At 42.2% G+C, this 22,229-nt stretch overlaps 1 protein-coding gene across 2 annotated transcripts in view; it reads right to left on the minus strand.

The window, feature by feature from the left end:
* LOC109889650 (PDZ domain-containing RING finger protein 4) overlaps nt 1–22,229 on the minus strand; it is a 200,705-nt gene that overhangs the window by 18,306 nt on the left and 160,170 nt on the right. For both annotated transcript variants that reach the window (XM_020481235.2, XM_031823151.1), the window contains one exon: nt 6,943–7,041. In XM_020481235.2, coding sequence (XP_020336824.1) covers nt 6,943–7,041 — 99 coding nt within the window. The remainder of the gene's footprint in view (nt 1–6,942; nt 7,042–22,229) is intronic.

Raw genomic sequence — 22,229 nt, forward strand, 5'->3', positions numbered from 1 at the left:
TGGCGTTCTGAATAATACGGAGTGTTAATGGCCTTTTTTATTTGTATTTTTCATTTAACCTTTATTTAACCAGGTAGGCCAGTTGAGAACAAGTTCTCATTAAGTTCTCAAGTTCTCAAATGCGACTTGGCCAAGATAAAGCAAAGCAGGCCGACACAAACAACAACACAGAGTTACACATGGAATAAACAAACATACAGTCAATAACACAATAGAAAAAGTCTATGTACAGTGTGTGCAAATGAGGTAAGATTAGGGAGGTAAGGAAATAAATAGGTCATAGTGATACATTTTTTAGGTGCATGTAGAGATGAATGTGCAAGTAGAGATACTGGGGTGCAAAGGAGCAATAAAATAAAATAAATAACAGTATGGGGATGAGGTAGTTGGATGGGCTATTTACAGATGGGCTATGTACAGGTGCAGTGATCTGTGAGCTGCTCCGACAACTGGTGCTTAAAGTTAGTGAGTGAGATATGAGTCTCCAGCTTCAGTGATTTTTGCAATTCGTTCCAGTCATTGGCAGCAGAGAACTGGAAGGAAAGGCGGCCAAAGGAGGAATTGGCTTTGGGGGTGACCAGTGAAATATACCTGCTGGAGCGCGTGCTACGGTTGGATGCTGCTATGGTGACCAGTGAGCTGAGATAAGGCGGGGCTTTACCTAGCAAAGACTTATAGATGACCTGGAGCCAGTGGGTTTGGCGACGAATATGAAGCGAGGGCCAGCCAACAAGAGCATACAGGTCGCAGTGGTGGGTAGTATATGGGGCATGGTGACAAAACGGATGGCACTGTGATAGACTGCATCCAATTTGCTGAGTAGAGTGTTGGAGGCTGTTTTGTAAATGACATCGGCAAAGTCAAAGATAGTCAGTTTTAAGAGGGTATGTTTGGCAACATGAGTGAAGGATGCTTTGTAGCGAAATAGGAAGCCGATTCTAGATTTAACTTTGGATTGGAGATGCTTAATAATGTGAGTCTGAAAGGAGAGTTTACAGTCTAACCAGACACTTAGGTATAGTTGTCCACATATTCGAAGTCAGAACCGTCCAGAGTAGTGATGCTGGACGAGCAGGCAGGTGCGGGCAGCGATCGGTTTAAGAGCATGCATTTAGTTTAAATGCCATTAAGAGCAGTTGGAGGTCACGGAAGGAGAGTTGTATGCTCGTCTGGAGGTTAGTTAACACAGTGTCCAAAGAACGGCCAGAAGTATACAGAATGGTGTCGTCTGCGTAGAGGTGGATCAGAGAATCACCAGAAGCAAGAGTGACATCATTGATGTATACAGAGAAAATAGTCAGCCTGAGAATTGAGATTGCCAGAGGTCCGGACAACAGGCCCTCCAATTTGACACACTGAACTCAGTCATTTGAGAAACTAAGGCAGAGTCTGCCGATAAGAATGTGGTGATTGACAGAGTCAAAAGCCTTGGCCAGGACAATCAATACAGCTGCACAGTATTGTCTCTTATCGATGGCAGTTATGATATTGTTTAGGACCTTGAGCGTGGCTGGGGTGCACCCATGACCAGCTCGGAATCCAGATTGCCTAGTGGAGAAGGTACCGTGGGATTCGAAATGGTCGGTGATCTGTTTGTTAACTTGGCTTTTGAAGACCTTAGAAAGGAAGGGTAGGATAGATATAGGTCTGTAGCAGTTTGGGTATAGAGTGTCTCCCCCTTTGAAGAGGGGGATGACCGTGGCAGCTACCCAATCTTTGGGGATCTCAGACGATACAAAAGAGAGTTTGAACAGGCTAGTAATAGGGGTTGCAACAATTTTTGCGGATAATTTTAGAAAGAGAGGGTCCAGATTGTCTAGCCCGACTGATTTGTAGGGGTCCAGATTTTGCAGCTCTTTCATTACATCAGCTATCTGGATTTGGATGAAGGAGAAATGGGGGAGGCTTGGGCAAGTTGCTGTGGGGGGTGCAGGGCTGTTGATCGGGGTAGGGGTAGCCAGGTGGAAAGCATGGCCAGCCGTAGAAAAATGCTTATTGAAATGCTCAATTATCGTGGCTTTATTGGTGGTGACAGTGTTTCCTAGCCTTAGTGCAGTGGGCAGCTGGGAGGAGGTGCTCTTATTCTCCATCGACTTTACAGTGTCCCAGAACTTTTTGGAGTTTGTGCTACAGGATGCACATTTCTGTTTTAAAAAGCTAGCCTTTGATTTTCGAACTGCCTGCATATATTGGTTCCTAACTCCCCTGAAAAGTTGCATATAGCGGGGGCTATTCAATGCCAATGCAGTACGCCACAGGATGTTTTTGTGCTGGTCAAGGGCAGTCAGGTCTGGAGTGAACCAAGGGCTATATCTGTTCCTGGTTAAAAAAAATTGAATGGGACATGCTTATTTAAGATGGTGAGAAAAGCACTTTTAAAGAATAGCCAGGCATCCTCTACTGACGGAATGAGGTCAATATCCTTCCAGGATACCCGGGCCAGGTCGATTAAGGAGTGGCTGATGGACCTCTTCAGCTAGCAGGGAGATGGGCCTAGCATAGGCTAGCTCCAGGCTAATTGGTGCTTGCTTTGGGACAGAGATGTTAGCCAGGAGTAGCCACTCGGATAGCAGCTAGCTAGCTGCGATGATCCAGGTGAAAAGGTTCAGAGCTTGCTGTAGGAATCCGGAGATATGCAGAAGAAGAAGTCCAATTTGCTCTGGGTTGAATGTGCAGACTGGCAGGAGTTGTCCGGGCTAAAGGTTAGCTGATGACTGCTAGCAGTAGCTAGCTTCTGTTGGGGGTTCCGGTTCTAAAGTAAAGCAAATAGCAGATCCATACCACATTGGGTGAGGCAGGTTGCATGAGAGTATGTTGATATGCGAAGAAAAAAATATATAAAAAGATTTAAACACAGAACACAACAAGACGAAGAAAAGACGCCTGACTGCTACACCATCTTGGATTCTTGGACTTTTACTCCAGCCATTCCATTGGCAGTCGAATAACATCACGTGTGCTTAACTGCACTACAGAAACCCGCTAACCAAACAAAAGTACAGGGCATGCTCACTGAATTAAAGGGCAACTACACGTTGACGTTTCAAAATTGACGTTTCTTAGATTTTTCCAAGGCCTCAAAAGTCATCCCCTGATTTGGTTGTGAACACACAAAATCCTATTTAGTTGTTTTCTATTGAAAAAGGTGTAAAAAAACTGGAGTAAACCAGAACAAATGGGGATATCCAAAACCTGGAAAAACAAAAACCAAGAAAATTGAATTTGGGAGAAGAAAAAAAAACAGTATGCAAAAAATGTAAACAGATTTTAAAAGGTTAGTTTTAAAAAGTTTTTTTTTTGTTGCTGTGCATGACTGAACTTTATAATGTGTGTCATCCTGCAACACAGCATTTTGGGGGAACTTGAGGTCATGTCCAATATTGACTATATGCACCCAGGAGGGAAAGAGGTTGGGCCATCCTAGAAATGTTTTAGTGTAATATAATATATACAATTTTTCCAACGATTTTATCGGAAGCGACTTACAGTCATGCGTGAATACATCTTTACAAATTGGGTGGTCTCTGGAACCGACCCCAATATCCTGGTGTTGCAATGCTCTCCCAAGACGCATGACAGGGTTATAAATGCTTTGAGAAGCCTACATTTAATATGATTTATAAGGCCTTTATTAAGAGGTCCTTATGCCACCCTTTATAAAGCACAGGTTTATGGGGCAGCAGGTAGCCTAGTGGTTAGAGTGTTGGGCCAGTAACAGAAAGGTTACTAGATCAAATCACCGAGCTGACAAGATAGAAATTTGTCGTTCTGAAGCTGAACAAGGCAGTTAACCCACTGTTCCTAGGCCGTCATTGTAAATAAGAATTTGTCCTTAACTGACTTGCCTGGTTACATTTTTTAAAAGTAATATTTTACATAGTGGGTTATGTCAGATTTGACATTGGTGGTTATGTCACACAGTAAAGAAACATTTATGAACCTTTTAAAAAGCATGACATACGGTTATATTGATTCATAACACATTTACGTAGTGTTTATGAAGGCTTTATGAAGCCTTTATAAGCTGCACGCCATTTACAGCAGGGCCCTACAAGGCTTTATAGAGCATTCATAAAGACTTCATAAACACTACATAGCTTATTGTCAAACCATTTTTAAGAAAAGTCATAATACACAAAGCGTGATATAAAATTTCCTTTTAAACACTACATCTTGAGCTTTGCCAAATAGTATGCATGATACTGTATAGTTCATTGGTGAGATCAGAAACGCAATTCACTATCTCAAACACAGCTGAAATACGGAGTAACATTCAGTAGAAGCTCATCTGAATGCAGCACGCTCTCCTTGGTTTTACTTTTTATAGACTGAACACTTGAGAGGAGAAGCAGCCCAGTGACTACAGCGATCTGTATTCAACTCATGTTGAGCTGCTTATACCTTGCGGGTCTGAGCTAACTTCAAACGAATGAGAGAGAGAGAGAGAGAGAGAGAGAGAGAGAGAGAGAGAGAGAGAGAGAGAGAGAGAGAGTAAGTTGGGCAGAATGGAGGAGAGGACAGTGCTTTGTAAGTGCTGCCAATAAGTGGGAAAAACAGAGAAAAAAAGCCTTGACTGTGGGCACAAATAGTGTAACCTCAGCTTGCAAAACATGTCAGTTCTATTTGAAGAACAAGGATAGTCACTCAAAGAAAGACTACAGTGCCTTTTTTTATGAGTTGGTTTAATCTATATTATTGGAAATATAAAAATTATGAAGTGCCAGTCTAACGATTCATGTATTTTTAGTCTGTGTTAATCATATTAAATTACAGACTCTCTACATATTCAATATTAACTAAGCTCTCTAAAAGAGGACACAGAGGAATCATATTAATGTCACAACTGATTTAGTTGTATTCTTTTCACAGTTAGCTGTATTCCTTTCACAGTTATATCAGTGTATTTACAGTGCATTCGGAAAGTATTCATACTCCTTGAATTTTCCCACATTTTGTTATGTTACAGCCTTATTCTAAAATGGATTACATATGTTTTTTCATCATCAATCTAAACACATACATCACAGGTTTTTAGAAATGTTTGCAAATGTATTAAAAATAAAGAAAAAATTGAGCTCAGGTGCATCCTGTTTCCATTGATCATCCATTGATGTTGTAGAAATGTTTCTACAACATGATTGGAGTCCAGCTGTGATATAAGGTCCCACAGTTGACAGTGCATGTCTGAGCAGAAACCAAGCCATGAGGTCGAAGGAATTGTCTGTAGAGCTCCAAGACAGGATTGTGTCGAGGCACAGATCTGGGGAAGGGTAACAAACAAATTATTTAGCGTCGAAGTTCCCCAAGAACACAGTGGCCTCCACCATTCTTAAATGGAAGAAGTTTGGAACCACCAAGACTCTTCCTAGAGCTGGCTGCCCGGACAAACTGAGCAATTGGACAAGAAGGGCCTTGGTCAGGGAGGTGACCAAGAACCTGATGGTCACTCTGACATAGCTCCAGAGGTCCTCTGTAGAGATGGGAGAACCTTCCAGAAGGACAACCATCTTTGCAGCACTCCACCAATCAGGCCTTTATGGTTGAGGGCAGATGGAAGCCACTCTTCAGTACATTAAAACCCGCTTGGATTTTGCCAAAAGGCACCTAAAGGACTCTCAGACCATGAGAAACAAGATTCTCTGGTCTGATGAAACCAAGATTGGAATCTTTGGCCTGAATGCCAAGCGTCACGTCTGGAGGAAACCTGGCATCTTCCCTATGGTGAAGCATGGTTGAGGCAGCATCATGCTGTGTGGGATGTTTTTCAGCAGCAGGGACTTGGAGACTAGCCAGGATCGAGGGAAAGATGAACGGAGCAAAGTACAGCGAGATCCTTGATGAAAACCTGCTCCAGAGCGCTCAGGACCTCAGACTGGGGCAAAGGTTCACCTTCCGACAGGACAACGACCCTAAGTACACAGCCAAGACAACGCAGGAGTGACTTCAGCACAAATCTCTGAATGACTTGAGTGGCCTAAGCAGAACACGGACTTAAACTTGATCGAAAATCTCTGGAGAGACCTGAAGATGGTTGTGCATCAACGCTCCCCATCCAACCTGACAGAGCTTGAGAGGAGGATCTGCAGAGAAGAATGGAAGAAACTCCCCAAACACAGGTGTGCCAAACTTGTAGTGTCATACCCAAGAAGAATCGAGGCTGTAATCACTGCCAAAGGTGCTTCAACAAAGTACTGAGTAAAGGGTCTGAATACTTATGTAAATGTTTATTTTTATTTTTTATAACTTGACAAACTTTTCTAAAAACCAGTTTTTGCTTTGTCATTATGTGGTATTGTGTGTAGATTGATGAGGGGGGGGGGGAACAATTGAATAGTTTTTAGAATAAGGCTGTAACGTAATAAAATGTGGAAAAAGTCATGGGTTCTGAATACTTTTGGGAATGCACTGTATTTACTACGATCCACAGTGATTGTAGTCCATAGTAATTGTAGTATGGTAGTACAATTATGTTAACCTATTTTACATAAAATGCACATGAAACCTCAAAGAACCGATAAACACACAGGACTGGTGGAAATGCATGCATACATTTTTTTTATCAAGTTGATTTACATTTTCTTTTATCAACAACTATAAATAGTAGCTGTTATTTTGGTGTTTGTTCAAGAACTCTGAGGAAAGGAAGCATTTGTACACTGCTGAGTGTTGTGACATTAGACGTGTAGGTGAAGTGAGAACTTCAAAAGTACCTATTTCTGAACAAGTCTGGCGTATATAATAGCGTTTTCATAAGTGAAAACTGTAAGGATGGAAGAGAGAAGAAGAAGAAGAATGAGAAGAAGAATGAGAAGAAGAATGAGAAGAAGAAGAATGAGAAGAAGAATAAGAAGAAGAATGAGAAGAAGAATGAGAAGAAGAATGAGAAGAAGAAATACAGCAGCAGTTCCCTAGCCACCCTCAGTCCCACTCCTGCTGTCTCACCTCACTGACATAGATAGCCATGTCCTCCTCCTCGTCTGTCCTGTAGCACAGCGTCAGGCCCAACTTCTCCTGGCTGTTCAGTCGACACAGCTCCACCTCCTGCAGACATACAGAGAACAGAGGTCAACAAAACCACACATGGATAACAACACTAACCAGCTTCTCCTGGCTGTTGAGTCGAACACAGCTCTATCACCTATACACACAGAAGGGAAAAGAACACACCACCTGTTGTAGGTGTGCCAAGTACATCAATGTATTTTTTTTAAATGCAGTTATTGAAGCTGTAGCCATCATACCCGACTTGTTATCAAACAGCATATTAACTTTGGCTGGGTAGAGGAGCTTGTCTTAACTGTTTAACTGTGTGTGTGTGGGTGTGTGTGATTAAAGCTGTTCTCTAAACGTTCAGTGAACGGCTTGATCAGTCATGTCTTTGATAACTGTCAGAAGCTCTCAAGTGTTTTTACCGAGCAGCTACAGCCTAATATTAGATTATTAGTTGGTAAATAAACCCATATAATTATGCTAACGTAGTGAATATATTCAGAGTTGCATGACCCACCACTGAAGTATTCCTCATCTCTGAAGAGTCCTCATGGAGAGACAACCCACAAACCGGGAACAAACCGGGGACATTAGCTAATATTCCCATTAAGTTATGGTTTTATCAAACATTAGGATGAGAACATCCCCAAAACATTCAAAGAATGTTTTTGATGACAAAATGTTTAATTTTTTTTCAAAAAAATAAAAAGAAGAAATATCCTAACATTCACTATAATGTTCCCAGCAAACCAGAATTGGTTCTGTGAAAGTTTCCAGAACAATCGTTAGGTTGCAGCAAATGTTCTCATAACACAAAAACTGTTGAGTCATGCTGATGATCATATAAAACATTTGCCTTGATGTTGTCTGAATGTTCCGATAACACATTTAGTCTGTTCTTTAAAGGTTCCCAAATGTTTGTCGAAACAGTATGGTGGGATCATTGTGTTGGACATCACAAAAGATGAACTATCCAGTTGTGAAGATGATTATACAATGTATATTTTAGAATGAAAAAACATTCACTTGATGCTACAAGAACATTCCCAGAACACATTTTTTTATATTCTTTGAAAGTTCCTAAAACATTTATTTTGGTTATGGGAACATTGTTGGGATATGGAAAGAGAACTGTTCAGTTGTGCAGACATTCAGAGAATGTTTGTATCATGTTGCACACCACATTCATTTGATGTTGCAAGAATGTTGACAGAACAGCCTTTCTGGGTTATTTAAAGGTTCCCGAAACATGTTCTGGTAACCGTGTGGACACATTGCAAGACATAGGTTCCAAAAGCACTAAATATGATCAGTTGTGATGCCATTCATACAATGTTTAAGATCGGTTGCACAGGACATTCCTTTAATGTTGTAAGAATGTTGACAGAACACCTGGTCTAAGTCCTGTCAGTAAAATATGTGAATATCACAAGAATATTCTTGTAACATCCCAGACTCCCAAAACTTAATAAAATGTTCTGGAAATCTTTAAGAGTTTGCACAGAACATTCCTACAATGTTCCACAATTTCCAAATAAGTATTTTTATATGTTATTTTATTTATTTAACCTTTATTTAACTAGGCAAGTCAGTTAAGAACAAATTCTTATTTACAATGATGGCCTACCAAAAGGAAAAAGGCCTCCTGCGGGGACGGGATAAAAAAAAAATCATAAATACAATATAAATATAGGACAAAACACACATCACAACAAGAGACACAGCACAACACTACATAAAGTGAGACCTAAGACAACAACATAGCAAGGCAGCAACACATGACAACACAGCATGGTAGCAACACAACATAACAACAACATGGTAGCAGAAAAAAAAAGAGGAGCGATTACGATAGAGGAAACCAAGTCTAGATTTAACTTTAGCCTGCAGCTGTGATATGTGCTGAGAGAAGGACAGTGCACCATCTAGCCATACTCCAAAGTACTTGTTTGAGGTGACTACTTCAAGCTCTAAACCTTCAGAGGTAGTAATAACACCTGTGGGAAGAGGGGTATTCTTCTTACCAAACCACATGACCTTTGTTTTGGATGTATTCAAAACAAGCTTAAGGGTAGAGAAAGCTTGTTGGACACTAAGAAAGCTTTCTTGTAGAGCATTTGACACAAAATCCGGGGAGGGGCCAGCTGAGTATAAGACTACCGTCTGCATATAAATGGATGAGAGAGCTCCCTACTGCCTGAGCTATGTTGTTGATGTAAATTGAGAAGAGCGTGGGACCTAGGATCGAGCCTTGGGGTACTCCCTTGGTGACAGGCAGTGGCTGTGACAGCTGATTTTCTGACTTTATACACTGCACTCTTTGAGAGAAGTAGTTAGCAAGCCAGGCCAAAGACACCTCAGAGACACCAATACTCCTTAGCCGGCCCACAAGAATGGAATGGTCTACCGTATCAAAAGCTTTGGCCAAGTCAATAGAAATAGCAGCACAATATTGCTTAGAATCAAGGGCAACTGTGACGTCATTGAGGACCTTTAAGGTTGCAGTGACACATCCATAACCTGTGCGGAAACCAGATTGCATACCAGAGAGAATACTATAGACATCAAGAAAGCCAGTCAGTTGATTATTGACAAGTTTTTCCAACACTTTTGATAAACAGGGCAAATAGAAATAGGCCTATAACAGTTAGGATCAGCTTGATCTCCCCTTTTAAATAAAGGACGAACTGTGGCTGCCTTCCAAGCAATGGGAACCTCCGGAGAAAGGAGAGACAGGTTGAAAAGGTTTGAGATAGGCTTGGCGATGATAGCGGCAACAACCTTAAAGAAGAAAGGGTCTAAACTATCTGACCAGATGTTTTTTGGGTTTAGTTTAAGGAGCTCCTTTAGCACCTCAGACTCAGTGACTGCCTGCAGGGAGAAACTTTGTTGCAGGACAGGGGAAAAAGAGGGAGAAGCATCAGGGATAACCGTATTAGAAGGGGTGGGAGATGAGGAAATGTTGGACGGGCAGGGAGGCATGGCTGAGTCAAATAGGAATCCTGACTTAATGAAGTGGTGATTAAAGAGCTCAGCCATGTGCTTCTTGTCAGTAACAACCACATCATCAACATTAAGGGACATGGGCAGCTGTGAGGAGGAGGGTTTATTCTCCAGGTCTTTAACCGTTTCCCCAGAACCTCTTGGGGTTAGACCCACAGAGCGAGAACTGCTCCTTAAAGTAACTAACTTTGGCCTACCAGATAGCCTGAGTGCACTTATTTCTCATTTGCCTGAACGATAGCCAGTTAGCTTGAGTATGCGTGTGCCGAGCCTTTCGCCAGATGCAATTCTTGAGGCGGAGTGACTCAACAAGATCACCCTCGAACCAGGGGCCGAACCTATTTTTTATTCTCATTTTCTTTATGGGGGCGTGCGACATTTATGACGTTCAGAGGATATTTGTTTTAGGTTTAACATAATATTCCATTGATGGGCAACCTAATTAAATGTTCTGAGAACCTTTAAAGAACCAATAACAACTGGACAGTTTCAGAGTTTGTGAAAATTTATTTTGTGATGTTGCCCACAATGTTCCCACCATACTTTTGCATGAAAGGGAGCCAAAGCCATATCAATCATATCAATACCATATAATCATATGGCCTTGTATACCACACACCTTTAGATTAATAGCTATTTTCTGAACCTAATGTACATAAATAGCAGGATATTGATAACAGAAGGAAATTACATCTCCATTATCACTTTCAAAAATCATTACACACATACAGTAGGGTAGGCTACAGCACCAACAACACAGACAACTAGAAAAACAACAAATAATCCAGCTGGTTGTGTCCCAATGTTATAACACGTCAGGGGTGTTGAGGGGAATCGAGTGTGAAATGGCCTCTCCACAAGGCCTTCATTAACGCACCACAGACTCCTCTAGACACTGTGTATGTGTGCGTGCCTGCTTGCTTGCATGCGTGTGGCTGTGTGTGTGTGTGTGTGTGTGTGTGTGTGTGTGTGTGTGTGTGTGTGTGTAGAACAGGGGCGAAGGGGCAAAGGGGGCTCAAATAGGTTTGGGAAGAAGAAATAAAGGAAATAGAGAGATTCATTTTCTCAGTGACATCTGTGGGTTGGCTGGTTACACGTGTCAGATATGTCAGACACTTTGGGAGCGAGGGGAGAAGAGGGGGGATCAGAGACCAAAGGCTGGAAGAGGAGAGAGCGGAAAGTGGGAGCAAATAGAGCTGCCACAGACAGCCACCTGGTGCCTCTCCACTCCAGCAATACTGTATGTCCCCTCATTGAGACACTCCCTAAGGCTTCCCAATCTACCACAGCCCCATCCACCCCATTTCCTCTCCCACCAAAGCCCTCCGCCCCCTTCCCATCCTCCCCTGCTCCACCCTAGCCATACTGTATATGCCCCCATCCCCTTCTAGCCACAGACTCCCCCAAGGCTCTCCCCCCTCCTCCTCCCCCTTTACCCCCATCCTTCCCACTGTGACAGACCATCAAAGAGATGACATTTAAAAACATTTATTTAACCAGGTAGGCTGGGCCTGGCCAAGATAAAGCAAAGCAGTGCGCACAAACAACAACACAAGGAATAAACAAGCGTACAGTCAATAACACAATAGAAAAAAAGTATATGTACAGTGTGTGCAAATGAGGTAAGATAAGGGAGGTAAGGAAATAAATAGATCATAGTGGCGAAATAATGACTATTTAGCAAATAAACACTGGAGTGATAGAGGTGCAGAAGATGAATGGGCAAGTAGAGATACTGGGGTGCAAATCAGCAAAAAAAGTATTTAAAAAATAACAGTATGGGGATGAGGTAGTTGGATGGGCTATTTACAGATGGGCTATGTACAGGTGCAGTGATCTGTGAGCTGCTCTGACTGGTGCTTAAATTTTGTGAGGGAGATATGAGTCTCCAGTTTCAGTGATTTTTGCAATTCGTTCCAGTCATTGGCAGCAGAGAACTGGAAGGAAAGGCGGCCAAAGGAGGAATTGGCTTTAGGGGTGACGAGTGAAATATACCTGCTGGAGTGCGTGCTACGGGTGGATGCTGCTATGGTGACCAGTGAGCTGAGATAAGGTGGGGCTTTACCTAACAAAGACTTATAGATGACCTGGAGCCTTGGGGTTTGGCGACGAATATGAAACGAGGGCCAGCCAACGTGAGCATACAGGTCACAGTGGTGGGTAGTATATGGAGCTTTGGTGACAAAATGGATGGCACTGTGATAGACTGCATCCAATTTGCTGAGTAGAGTGTTGGAGGCTGTTTTGTAAATGACATCGCCGAAGTCAAGGATAGTCAGTTTTACGAGGGTATGTTTGGCAGCATGAGTGAAATAGGAAGCCGATTCTAGATTTAATTTTGGATTGGAGATGCTTAATGTGAGTCTGGAAGGAGAGTTTACAGTCTAACCAGACACCTATGTATTTGTAGATGTCCACATATTCTAAGTCAGAACTGTCCAGAGTAGTGATGCTGGACGGGCAGGCAGGTGCTGGTAGCGATTGGTTGAAGAGCATGCATTTAGTTTTACTTGCATTTAAGAGCAGTTGGAGGCCACGGAAGGAGAGTTGCATGGCATTGAAGCTCGTCTGGAAGTTAGTTAACACAGCGTCCAAAGAAGGGCCAGAAGTATACAGAATGGTATCATCTGCGTAGAGGTGGATCAGAGAATCACCAGCAGCAAGAGTGACATCATTGATGTATACAGAGAAGAGAGTCGGGCCGAGAATTGAACCCTGTGGCATAGAGACTGCCAGAGGTCCGGACAACAGGCCCTCCTCCGATTTGACACACTTGAACACTGTCTGATAAGTAGTTGGTGAGCCAGGCGAGGCAATCATTTGAGAAACCAAGGCTGGTAAGTCTGCCAATAAGAATGTGGTGATTGACAGAGTCAAAGCCATGGCCAGGTCTACAAATACAGCTGCACAGTATTGTCTCTTATCGATGGAGGTCATGACCAGCTCGGAAACCAGATTGCATAGCGGAGAAGGCATGGTGGGATTCGAAATGGTTGGTGATCTGTTTGTTAACTTGGCTTTCGAAGACCTTAGAAAGGCAGGGTAGGATATATACAGTATATGTCTGTAGCAGTTTGGGTCCGTGGCAGCTTTCCAATCTTTGGGAATCTCAGACGATACGAAAGAGAGGTTGAACAGGCTAGTAATAGGATTTGCAACAATTTCGGGTGATAGTTTCAGAAAGAGAGACATGCTGCAACACTAATCAACCTGGACTCAGGGGTAGACGTAACATAGTAAATGTAAATCTGTCCATTTCGTATGGTATGTATTAATTTATGGATGTCTATCATCTGGGGCGGCAGGGTAGCCTAGTGGTTAGAGCGTTGGATTATTAACCGAAAGGTTGCAAGTTCAAATCCCCGAGCTGACAAGGTACAAATCTGTTGTTCTGCCCCTGAATAGGCACTGTTCCTAGGCTGTCATTGAAAATAAGAATTTGTTCTTAACTGACTTGCCTAGTCAAATACATAATCTATTTCGTATAATATGTTACAAAAATTTTAAGAATTTGCAATATGTATGATACTGTGTTACACATTTCAATTTGTTGTGGCTAAAGTCAGCTAGGTTAGCGTTAGGGCTTTTGCTGTGAATGTATTACCGCCACACCAGCAGTCATGAGTCATGACCACATTAAAATGCCATGTGACCGCTAAGCTACAGTAATCAGTAATCTAAGCTCTATTGTCCCTCTAAACATCAATGCAAATACAATGGAAAATCACATCAAAAACTTGTCATCAAAACAGTATGTGCTTTTAAATCTCACCTCACTGTGATTGATCAATTTGAAGAAAGAAGTTCAACAACAGGTTGAAACTGAGTGGAAAACTTTGTCGTTGTGGATGTTGTTTCAAGGCCTAACACAATGAAAATAGACAGAGCTCTTTAAGGTGTTGACTCATTCAAAACACTCATATGCTTATTAGAGCTCATGCATACAAATATTGTCACGGATCCCTCCAGTACTGTTGCTCATTGCGTGAACCAGTTTCGGAGGTCTACGTCACCGGTCTCTAGGCACTGAACTGTCTAATTAAGCACACCTGGTTCCTATTTCCCACAGATTGTATTGGTATAAATGTGCCCTTTGTTCCCCATTGGGCTGTCGATTATTGTTCCAATGTCCGTTGTGCCTGTGAGTACCTGTGAGTACCTGTGCTGTGTTGTTTTGGCTTTTTTGCCATTTGGGATGCGCATATATGATTACAGGTCTCGTCCCATGGTGTATCATTGTGCGACTGTGTTTTCAGGTCTCGTCCCATGTATGTATTACGGGTCTTGCCCCGTGTATTTATTCGAGGTACTCCTCGCTCTTTTGTTTGGGTTTCTTCCCTGTGTTTTGTATACGTGTTTCTTTGGTCTTGGTCCTCATGCCTTTACATGGCACGCTGTAATTTGGGTCAATAAAACCCCTTATTACGCATTCCTGCGACTGTCTCCCGATCCTTCACACAACGTGACATATATGTGAGCCAAGCGCAAAAAAAAACATGAATTAAAATAACGATTGTGCTGTTATACAATACATAGCCTACCACATATTACGCATGGCAGAAAAACGGATTTAAGATATCTTTCGTACCTAAATGGTCTAGCCTACTGTATAATCCAAAATTAAACAAATTCAGTTAGCCTACAATTATAATGCATTTGTATTTGATTTTGAATAGCCTAGTAATAGGGTATTTTTTATATTTTCAGAATTAATTACCTTTTAGCTACATAATATCTTTGTCACGTCCTGACCTTAGTTCCTTTTTTATGTCTCTATTTTAGTTTGGTCAGGGTGTGAGTTGGGGTGGGCATTCTGTTTTGTGTTCTATGTTTTCTATTTCTATGTGTTTGGCCTGGTATGGTTCTCAATCAGAGGCAGCTGGCAATCGTTGTCTCTGATTGAGAACCATACTTAGGCAGCCTGTTCTCCCACTATGGGTTGTGGGTAGTTATTTTCTGTTTAGTGTTTTTGTTACACCTTACAGAACTGTTTGTTTGTCGGTTTGTTGTTTTTGTTCAATATTCATCTTTATTTTAAATTATTATGAATACGTACCACACTGCACTTTGGTCCTCTTCCCCTTCTCCCAAAGACAATCGTTACAATCTTACCACCATGCATTTCCATCTCCTCAACTCTCTTTCATTCCTTTCTCGAGCATGCAGAGAGAAGGGCTGTCAACAGTTTAATTAAAGTTGTGAAAACATACTATGTTCCCGAACAGATTTCACTTGGTTCCCAAATGAAGAATTGGGCAGCTACAGTACCAGGGTTGGAGAGCCTATGGCATACAGAGTTTTGATCTGTCACACAGCTAAAGGCTGCATGCTCCTCAAACAGTGGTTGATGCGTGGCGTGAAATAACTGGAATAACCTACGAACCAGCGGGAAAGTGGTCTCCATTCGCTATTTGAGTGCATACAGTGTGCAAAACTCATTTTACATCGTAAAGACAAGATTACATTTAGAATAGTCTGATGGTAGACAGAGTGACCAGCGTGTGCATCATGAGGCAAGGAACAGAGCACAAGCTTTTTTTGTGTCTTTCTCAAATCATCAATAGCCTATAGTCGCATCATGCAGCCCAAAAAAGTTTTGATTTCTAAGACATTCTAAGGTTCTAGTGTATAGGACTTTTACGCTCAACATAGCCACTTCATATGCACACTTGCTCCGGAATGGTAAAAATATAAATATAAAAGTTCAAGTATATTCTTCTTACTGTAAAATCATATACACTGAACAAAAATATACAGTGGGGCCAAAAAAGTATTTAGTCAGCCACCAATTGTGCAAGTTCTCCCACTTAAAAAGATGAGAGAGGCCTGTAATGTTCATCATAGGTACACTTCAACTATGACAGACAAAATGAAGAAAAAAAATCCAGAAAATCACATTGTAGGATTTTTAAGGAATTTATTTGCAAATTATGGTGGAAAATAAGTATTTGGTCACCTACAAACAAGCAAGATTTCTGGCTCTCACAGACCTGTAACTTCTTCTTTGAGTATCTCCTCTGTCCTCCACTCGTTACCTGTATTAATGGCACCTGTTTGAACTTGTTATCAGTATAAAAGACACGTGTCCACAACCTCAAACAGTCACACTCCAAACTCCACTATGGACAAGACCAAAGAGCTGTCAAAGGACACTAGAAACAAAATTGTAGACCTGCACCAGGCTGGGAAGACTGAATCTGCAATAGGTAAGCAGCTTGGTTTGAAGAAATCAACTGTGGGAGCAATTATTAGGAAATGGAAGACATACAAGACCACTGATAATCTCCCTTGATCTGGGATCGACCCCGTGGGGTCAAAATGATCACAAGAACGGTGAGCAAAAATCCCAGAACCACACGGGGGGACCTAGTGAATGACCTGCAGAGAGCTGGGACCAAAGTAACAAAGCCTACCATCAGTAACACACTATGCCGCCAGGGACTCAAATCCTGCAGTGCCAGACGTGTCCCCCTGCTTAAGCCAGTACATGTCCAGGCCCGTCTGAAGTTTGCTAGAGAGCATTTGGATGATCCAGAAGAAGATTGGGAGAATGTCATATGGTCAGATGAAACCAAAATATAACTTTTTGGTAAAAACTCGGAGGACAAAGAATGCTGAGTTGCATCCAAAGAACACCATACCTACTGTGAAGCATGGCGGTGGAAACATCATGCTTTGGGGCTGTTTTTCTGCAAAGGGACCAGGACGACTGATCCGTGTAAAGGAAAGAATGAATGGGGCCATGTATTGTGAGATTTTGAGTGAAAACCTCCTTCCATCAGCAAGGGCATTGAAGATGAAACGTGGCTGGATCTTTCAGCATGACAATGATCCTAAACACACAGCCCGGGCAACGAAGGAGTGGCTTCGTAAGAAGCATTTCAAGGTCCTGCAGTGGCCTAGCCAGTCTCCAGATCTCAACCCCATAAAAAATCTTTGGAGGAAGTTGAAAGTCCGTGTTGCCCAGCAACAGCCCCAAAACATCACTGCTCTAGAGGAGATCTGCATGGAGGAATGGGCCAAAATACCAGCAACAGTTTGTGAAAACCTTGTGAAGACTTACAGAAAACGTTTGACCTCTGTCATTGCCAACAAAGGGTATATAACAAAGTATTGAGATAAACTTTTGTTATTGACCAAATTCTTATTTTCCACCATAATTTGCAAATAAATTCATAAAAAATCCTACAATGTGACTTTCTCATTTTGTCTGTCATAGTTGAAGTGTACCTATGATGAAAATTACAGGCCTTTCTCATCTTTTTAAGTGTGAGAACTTGCACAATTGGTGGCTGACTAAATACTTTTTTGCCCCACTGTAAATGCTAAAAATAAATGCTGAAATAAAATGTCCAAGAAATGTTATATAAGTATAAAAAGCTTATTTCTTTCCAATTTTGTGCAGAAATGTCACGTTGGTATAAAGGGTCAGGTGCAGAGACAGGTGCATAATAGTTTTTTTTATTTCGCCCTAATTACAGCGTGCCATGGAAAGGCACGGGGACGAAGACCAAACAAACACGTATACAAAACACAGGGTTGAAACCCAAACAAAAGAGCGAGGAGTGCCTCGAATAAATAACACAAGCGCACAATGATACAACACGGGACAAGACCCGTAATCATCTGCACAGTACAAGTGGCACGAAAGCCAAAGGATCTCACACGACCAACGGACATTGTAACCATAATCAACAGGACAATGGTGAACAAAGGGCACACTTATACAATTACTAATCAGTGGGAATAGGGGCCAGGTGTGCATAATGACAGTTCCGGAGGGATCCGTGTCAAGAAATGTGTTTACATCCCTGTTAGTGAGTATTTTATCCTTTGTCAAGATAATACATCCACCTGACAGATGTGGCATATCAAGAAGCTGATTAAACTGCATGATCATTACACAACAATTACTGCACAAACTGTCATAGACGGTCTCAGTGAAGCTCATCTTCGTGCTCATCGCCCTCACCAGGGTCTTGACCTGACTGCAGTTCGGCGTCGTAACCAACTTCTTCATGGATGAATCCCAGTATGAACTGTACCGGGCAGATGGCAGACAGCGTGCATGGTGTCGTGTGGGCGAGTGGTTTGCTGATATCAACGTTGTGAACAGATTGCCCCATGGTGGCAGTGGGGTTATGGTATGGGTAGACATAAGCTACGGCCAACAAACACAATTTCCTTTTATTGACGGAAATTGGAATGCACAGAGATATCGTGAAGAGATCCTGAGGCCTATTGTCATGCCATTCATCTGTAGCCATCACCTCATGTTTCAGCAAAATAATGCACTGCCCCATGTCGCAAGGATCTGTATAAAATGCCTGGAAGCGGAATATGCTCCAGTTCTTCCATGGCCTGCATACTCACCAGACGCCGCCCATTTGGGATGCTCTGGATCGACGTGTATGACAGCGTGTTCCAGTTCCCACCAATATACAGCAAGTTTGCACAGCCATTGAAGAGGAGTGGGACAACATTCCATGGGCCACAATCAACAGTCTGATCAACTCTATGTGAAGGAGATGTGTTGTGCTGCATGAGCAAATGGTGGTCACACCAGTTACTGACTGGTTTCCTGATCCACGCCCCTATGTACGCGTATTTGTGACCAACAGATGCATATCTGTTATCCCAGTCATTTGAAATCCATAGATTAGGGCCTAATGAATGTATTTCAATTAACTGATTTCCTTATATGAACTGTAACTCAGTAAACATGTTTAAATTGTTGCATGTTGCATAAAATAATGGCACGGGACTTATAAGCGTATCTTGTCTGCTAAGCTTACACCCGATGGTATGTGGCATAGACAGATACCATACCAACTCATTTTCTGTTCTTCTGAAATCCATTTTCTTCATATCATAATGTTTCTTTAAACCAACCTAAAATAAATAATTGATTTGTTGTGATGGTGTATATTCAATTGATTTATTAGACTTTTAAAAATATACAGTTGAAGTCAGAGGTTTACATACACCTTAGCCAAATATATTTAAACTCAGTTTTTCACAATCCCTGACATTTAATCCTAGTATAAATTAGGTTTAGGTCAGTTAGGATCACCACTTTATTTTAAGGATGTGAAATGTCAGAATAATAGTAGAGAGAATTATTTATTTCAGCTTTTATTTCTTTCATCACATTCCCAGTGGGTCAGAAGTTTACATACACTCAATTAGTATTTGGTAGCAATGCCTTTAAACTGTTTAACTTGGGTCAAATGTTTTCCACGCTGTTTCAAGGCACAGTCAACTTAGTGTATGTAAACCTCTGACCCACTGGAATTGGGATACAGTGATTTATAAGTGAAATAATCTGTCTGTAAACAATTGTTGGGAAAATGACTTGCACAAAGTAGATGTCTTAACCGACTTTCCAAAACTATAGTTTGTTAACAAGAAATTTGTGGAGTGGTTGACAAACGAGTTTTAATGACTCCAACCTAAGTGTAAACTTCCGACTTCAACTGTAGATGTTCCATAGGCGCGGATCAGCGACTATTACGCGGCTTGTATGTGTGGATGCCTGGAGATGCTAAACATGTTTATGCAAATTATTGGGCAATTACCGTGACACTGTCAGACTTTTGCATGACAATAATCAGCTGACAGAATTTCATGACCACCACAGCCTTAGTTAGGGTTGAAGTTAGGGTCATGGTTAGGGTTAACGTTAGGGGAAATGTATTGGTCACATACACATATTTAGCAGGTGTCATTGCGGGTGTAGCGAAATGCTTGTGTTCCCAGCTCCGACAGTGCGGTAATATCTAACAATTCACAACAATACACGCAAATCTAAAGTAAAAGAATGGAGGTAAGAACTATATAAATATTAGGACGAGCATTGTCGGAGTGGCACTGACTAAAATACAGTAGAATAGAATACAGTATATACATATGAAATGAGTAAAGCAGTATGTCAACATTATTAAAGTGACTAGTGTTCCATTATGCGAGCAGTGCAGTTGATGTACCAGGTGGTGATACATTTCTTCAGCCTCCTGAGGTTAAAGAGACGCTGTTGCGCCTTCGTCATCACACTGCCTGTGTGGGTGAACCATTTCAGATCGTCGAAGATGTGTACACGGAGGAACTTGAAGATTTTCACCTTCTCCACTGTGGTCCCGTCGATGTGGATAGGGTCATGCTCCCTCTGCTGCATGCTCTCTCCATGATCAGCTCCCTCGTTTTGTTGACGTTGAGGGAGAGGTTATTTTCCTGGCACCACTCCGCCAGGGTCCTCACCTCCTCCCTGTTGGCTGTCTCATCATTGTTGGTAATCAGGCCTACTACTGTTGTGTCGTCTGCAAACTTGATGATTGAGTTGGAGGCATGCGTGGCCAAGCAGTCATGGGGGTACAGGGAGAACAGAAGGGGGCTGAGCACACACCCTTGTGGGGCCCTGTGTTGATGATCAACGTAGCGGAGGTGTTGTTTCCTACCTTCACCACCTGGAAGTGGAAGTCAGGAAGTCCAGGACCCAGTTGCAATGGGCGGGGTTCAGTGGTGGATGCTGGCCTATAGTAAATGAACAGCATTCTTACATAGGTATTCCTCTTTGGAGCGGGCCACGTCATTGGCACTGTGTTACCCTCAAAGAGCGCAAAGGAGGTGTTACGCCTGTTTTGTGCAATCAGTATCTATTGTCAGAGCTCTCTGGTCTTCATTTCTTTTGACAGACTCCACCTGCTGACACCTCAGATCTCTGACGGACTGTTTCTCCATGCAATGAATGTGTCCCAAATAGCACCCTATTCCCTATAGGCCCTGGTCAAAAGTAGTGCACTAGGACAGGAATACCAAATAGCACCCTATTCCCTAAAGGCCCTGGGCAAAAGCAAATCACTATATAGTGAAACGATTGCCTTTTGGGATGCGGCCGATGACAACTTAAAATCCCCGTCACTGAATGAAAGAGGATATGAAAGGAAAAGGGATGAAAGGACCTACAGCTGAAGAGATATGAAAAGGAAAATACAAATATCAGTCAAACCAGTGACATTATGACTGCTGCTAATGGTGTATCGTTTGACACCATCATTGGAAGCGTTAGACACAGCGACTGAGACTTACTGGGGGCTTCGTGACGCAATAAAGGAGCCATGAAGGAAACAGAGAGTGTGTGTGGCGTCAATGTCGACGAGAGGAATTAATATGTAATAGACATTTTTTTTCTTCTTCTGTAAAATAACCTCTAAAAACGGTATATGAAAGCCTAGGGGAATGTCTAGATGACGTGATGTTCAACAGGAAGAGTTTTTGATGTCAAATATCTGCCTTATTCATGGGGTTGTCTCGAAGACATCTCGCTAAAAATATCCCACAAAAAAATCATCAAATGAAACCGAAGGCACAAGTGAAAGTGTGTGATGTTTTAATGTCTTTCCTCATCTTGTTGAGTGGAAGAAGACAGAATAAGTTAGTATAAGTAATGTGGTGGTAGAGTGGAGAGGACCTGTGGCTAAATGAACAGGAAAAACAGATAGACGTGATTAGGAGAAGATGGATAAAACATTGTGGAATGTGTGTGTGTGTCTGGAATGGGAAGTGTTCTGGCAGCCCCCCTCACACACACACACACACACACACACACACACACACACACACACACACACACACACACACACACACACACACACTGGTGTGTAAATCCTTGATAAGGCAAAGGGCCCCTTCTCCTGATCCATCACATACACTCTGTGTTCCCTCTCTCTCCCTCTTTTCCTTTCCGTTTTTCCATTTTCCGGGCGAGCTCTCAGCCTCTCAGGCGGGAGATTGCGATGTAGCGGCTGCAGAGCGGGGACGGGGGACGATGGCCTGACAGTAAATTAATGACTGCGATGGCGTGATTAGAAGGGACTGCCGCCCACCGTCAGGCTGCATTGGATGCTGTCATAATAATCACTGCATTTGATTACCAGTAATTGAAAAAGTTGTCTGTGGATGGCTGCCACCCGGTACAGGCAGAGAAGAGAGGGGAGAGCTCCTCTCCTATCAGCGAGAAAGAGAGGGAAGATGACGAAGTGCTCCTCTCATACTGGAGAGGAACGCGGCAAAACACTTTCCTGCTAAAAGCTTAAGATATAGCCTAATACATCTGGTGAAGAATTGGCCCTAATCAATCCCTCATGTTCCTCTATTTAAATGCACAGTGCCCAGTGAAAGTACACACCCCTTGTTCAGCTTGCACATTTTGCTGCCTTAAAATTAAATTAAATAATTTA

This window comes from Oncorhynchus kisutch, linkage group LG4 (assembly GCF_002021735.2).
Source record: "Oncorhynchus kisutch isolate 150728-3 linkage group LG4, Okis_V2, whole genome shotgun sequence".
In the NCBI taxonomy this organism is placed as follows: Eukaryota; Metazoa; Chordata; class Actinopteri; order Salmoniformes; family Salmonidae; genus Oncorhynchus; species Oncorhynchus kisutch.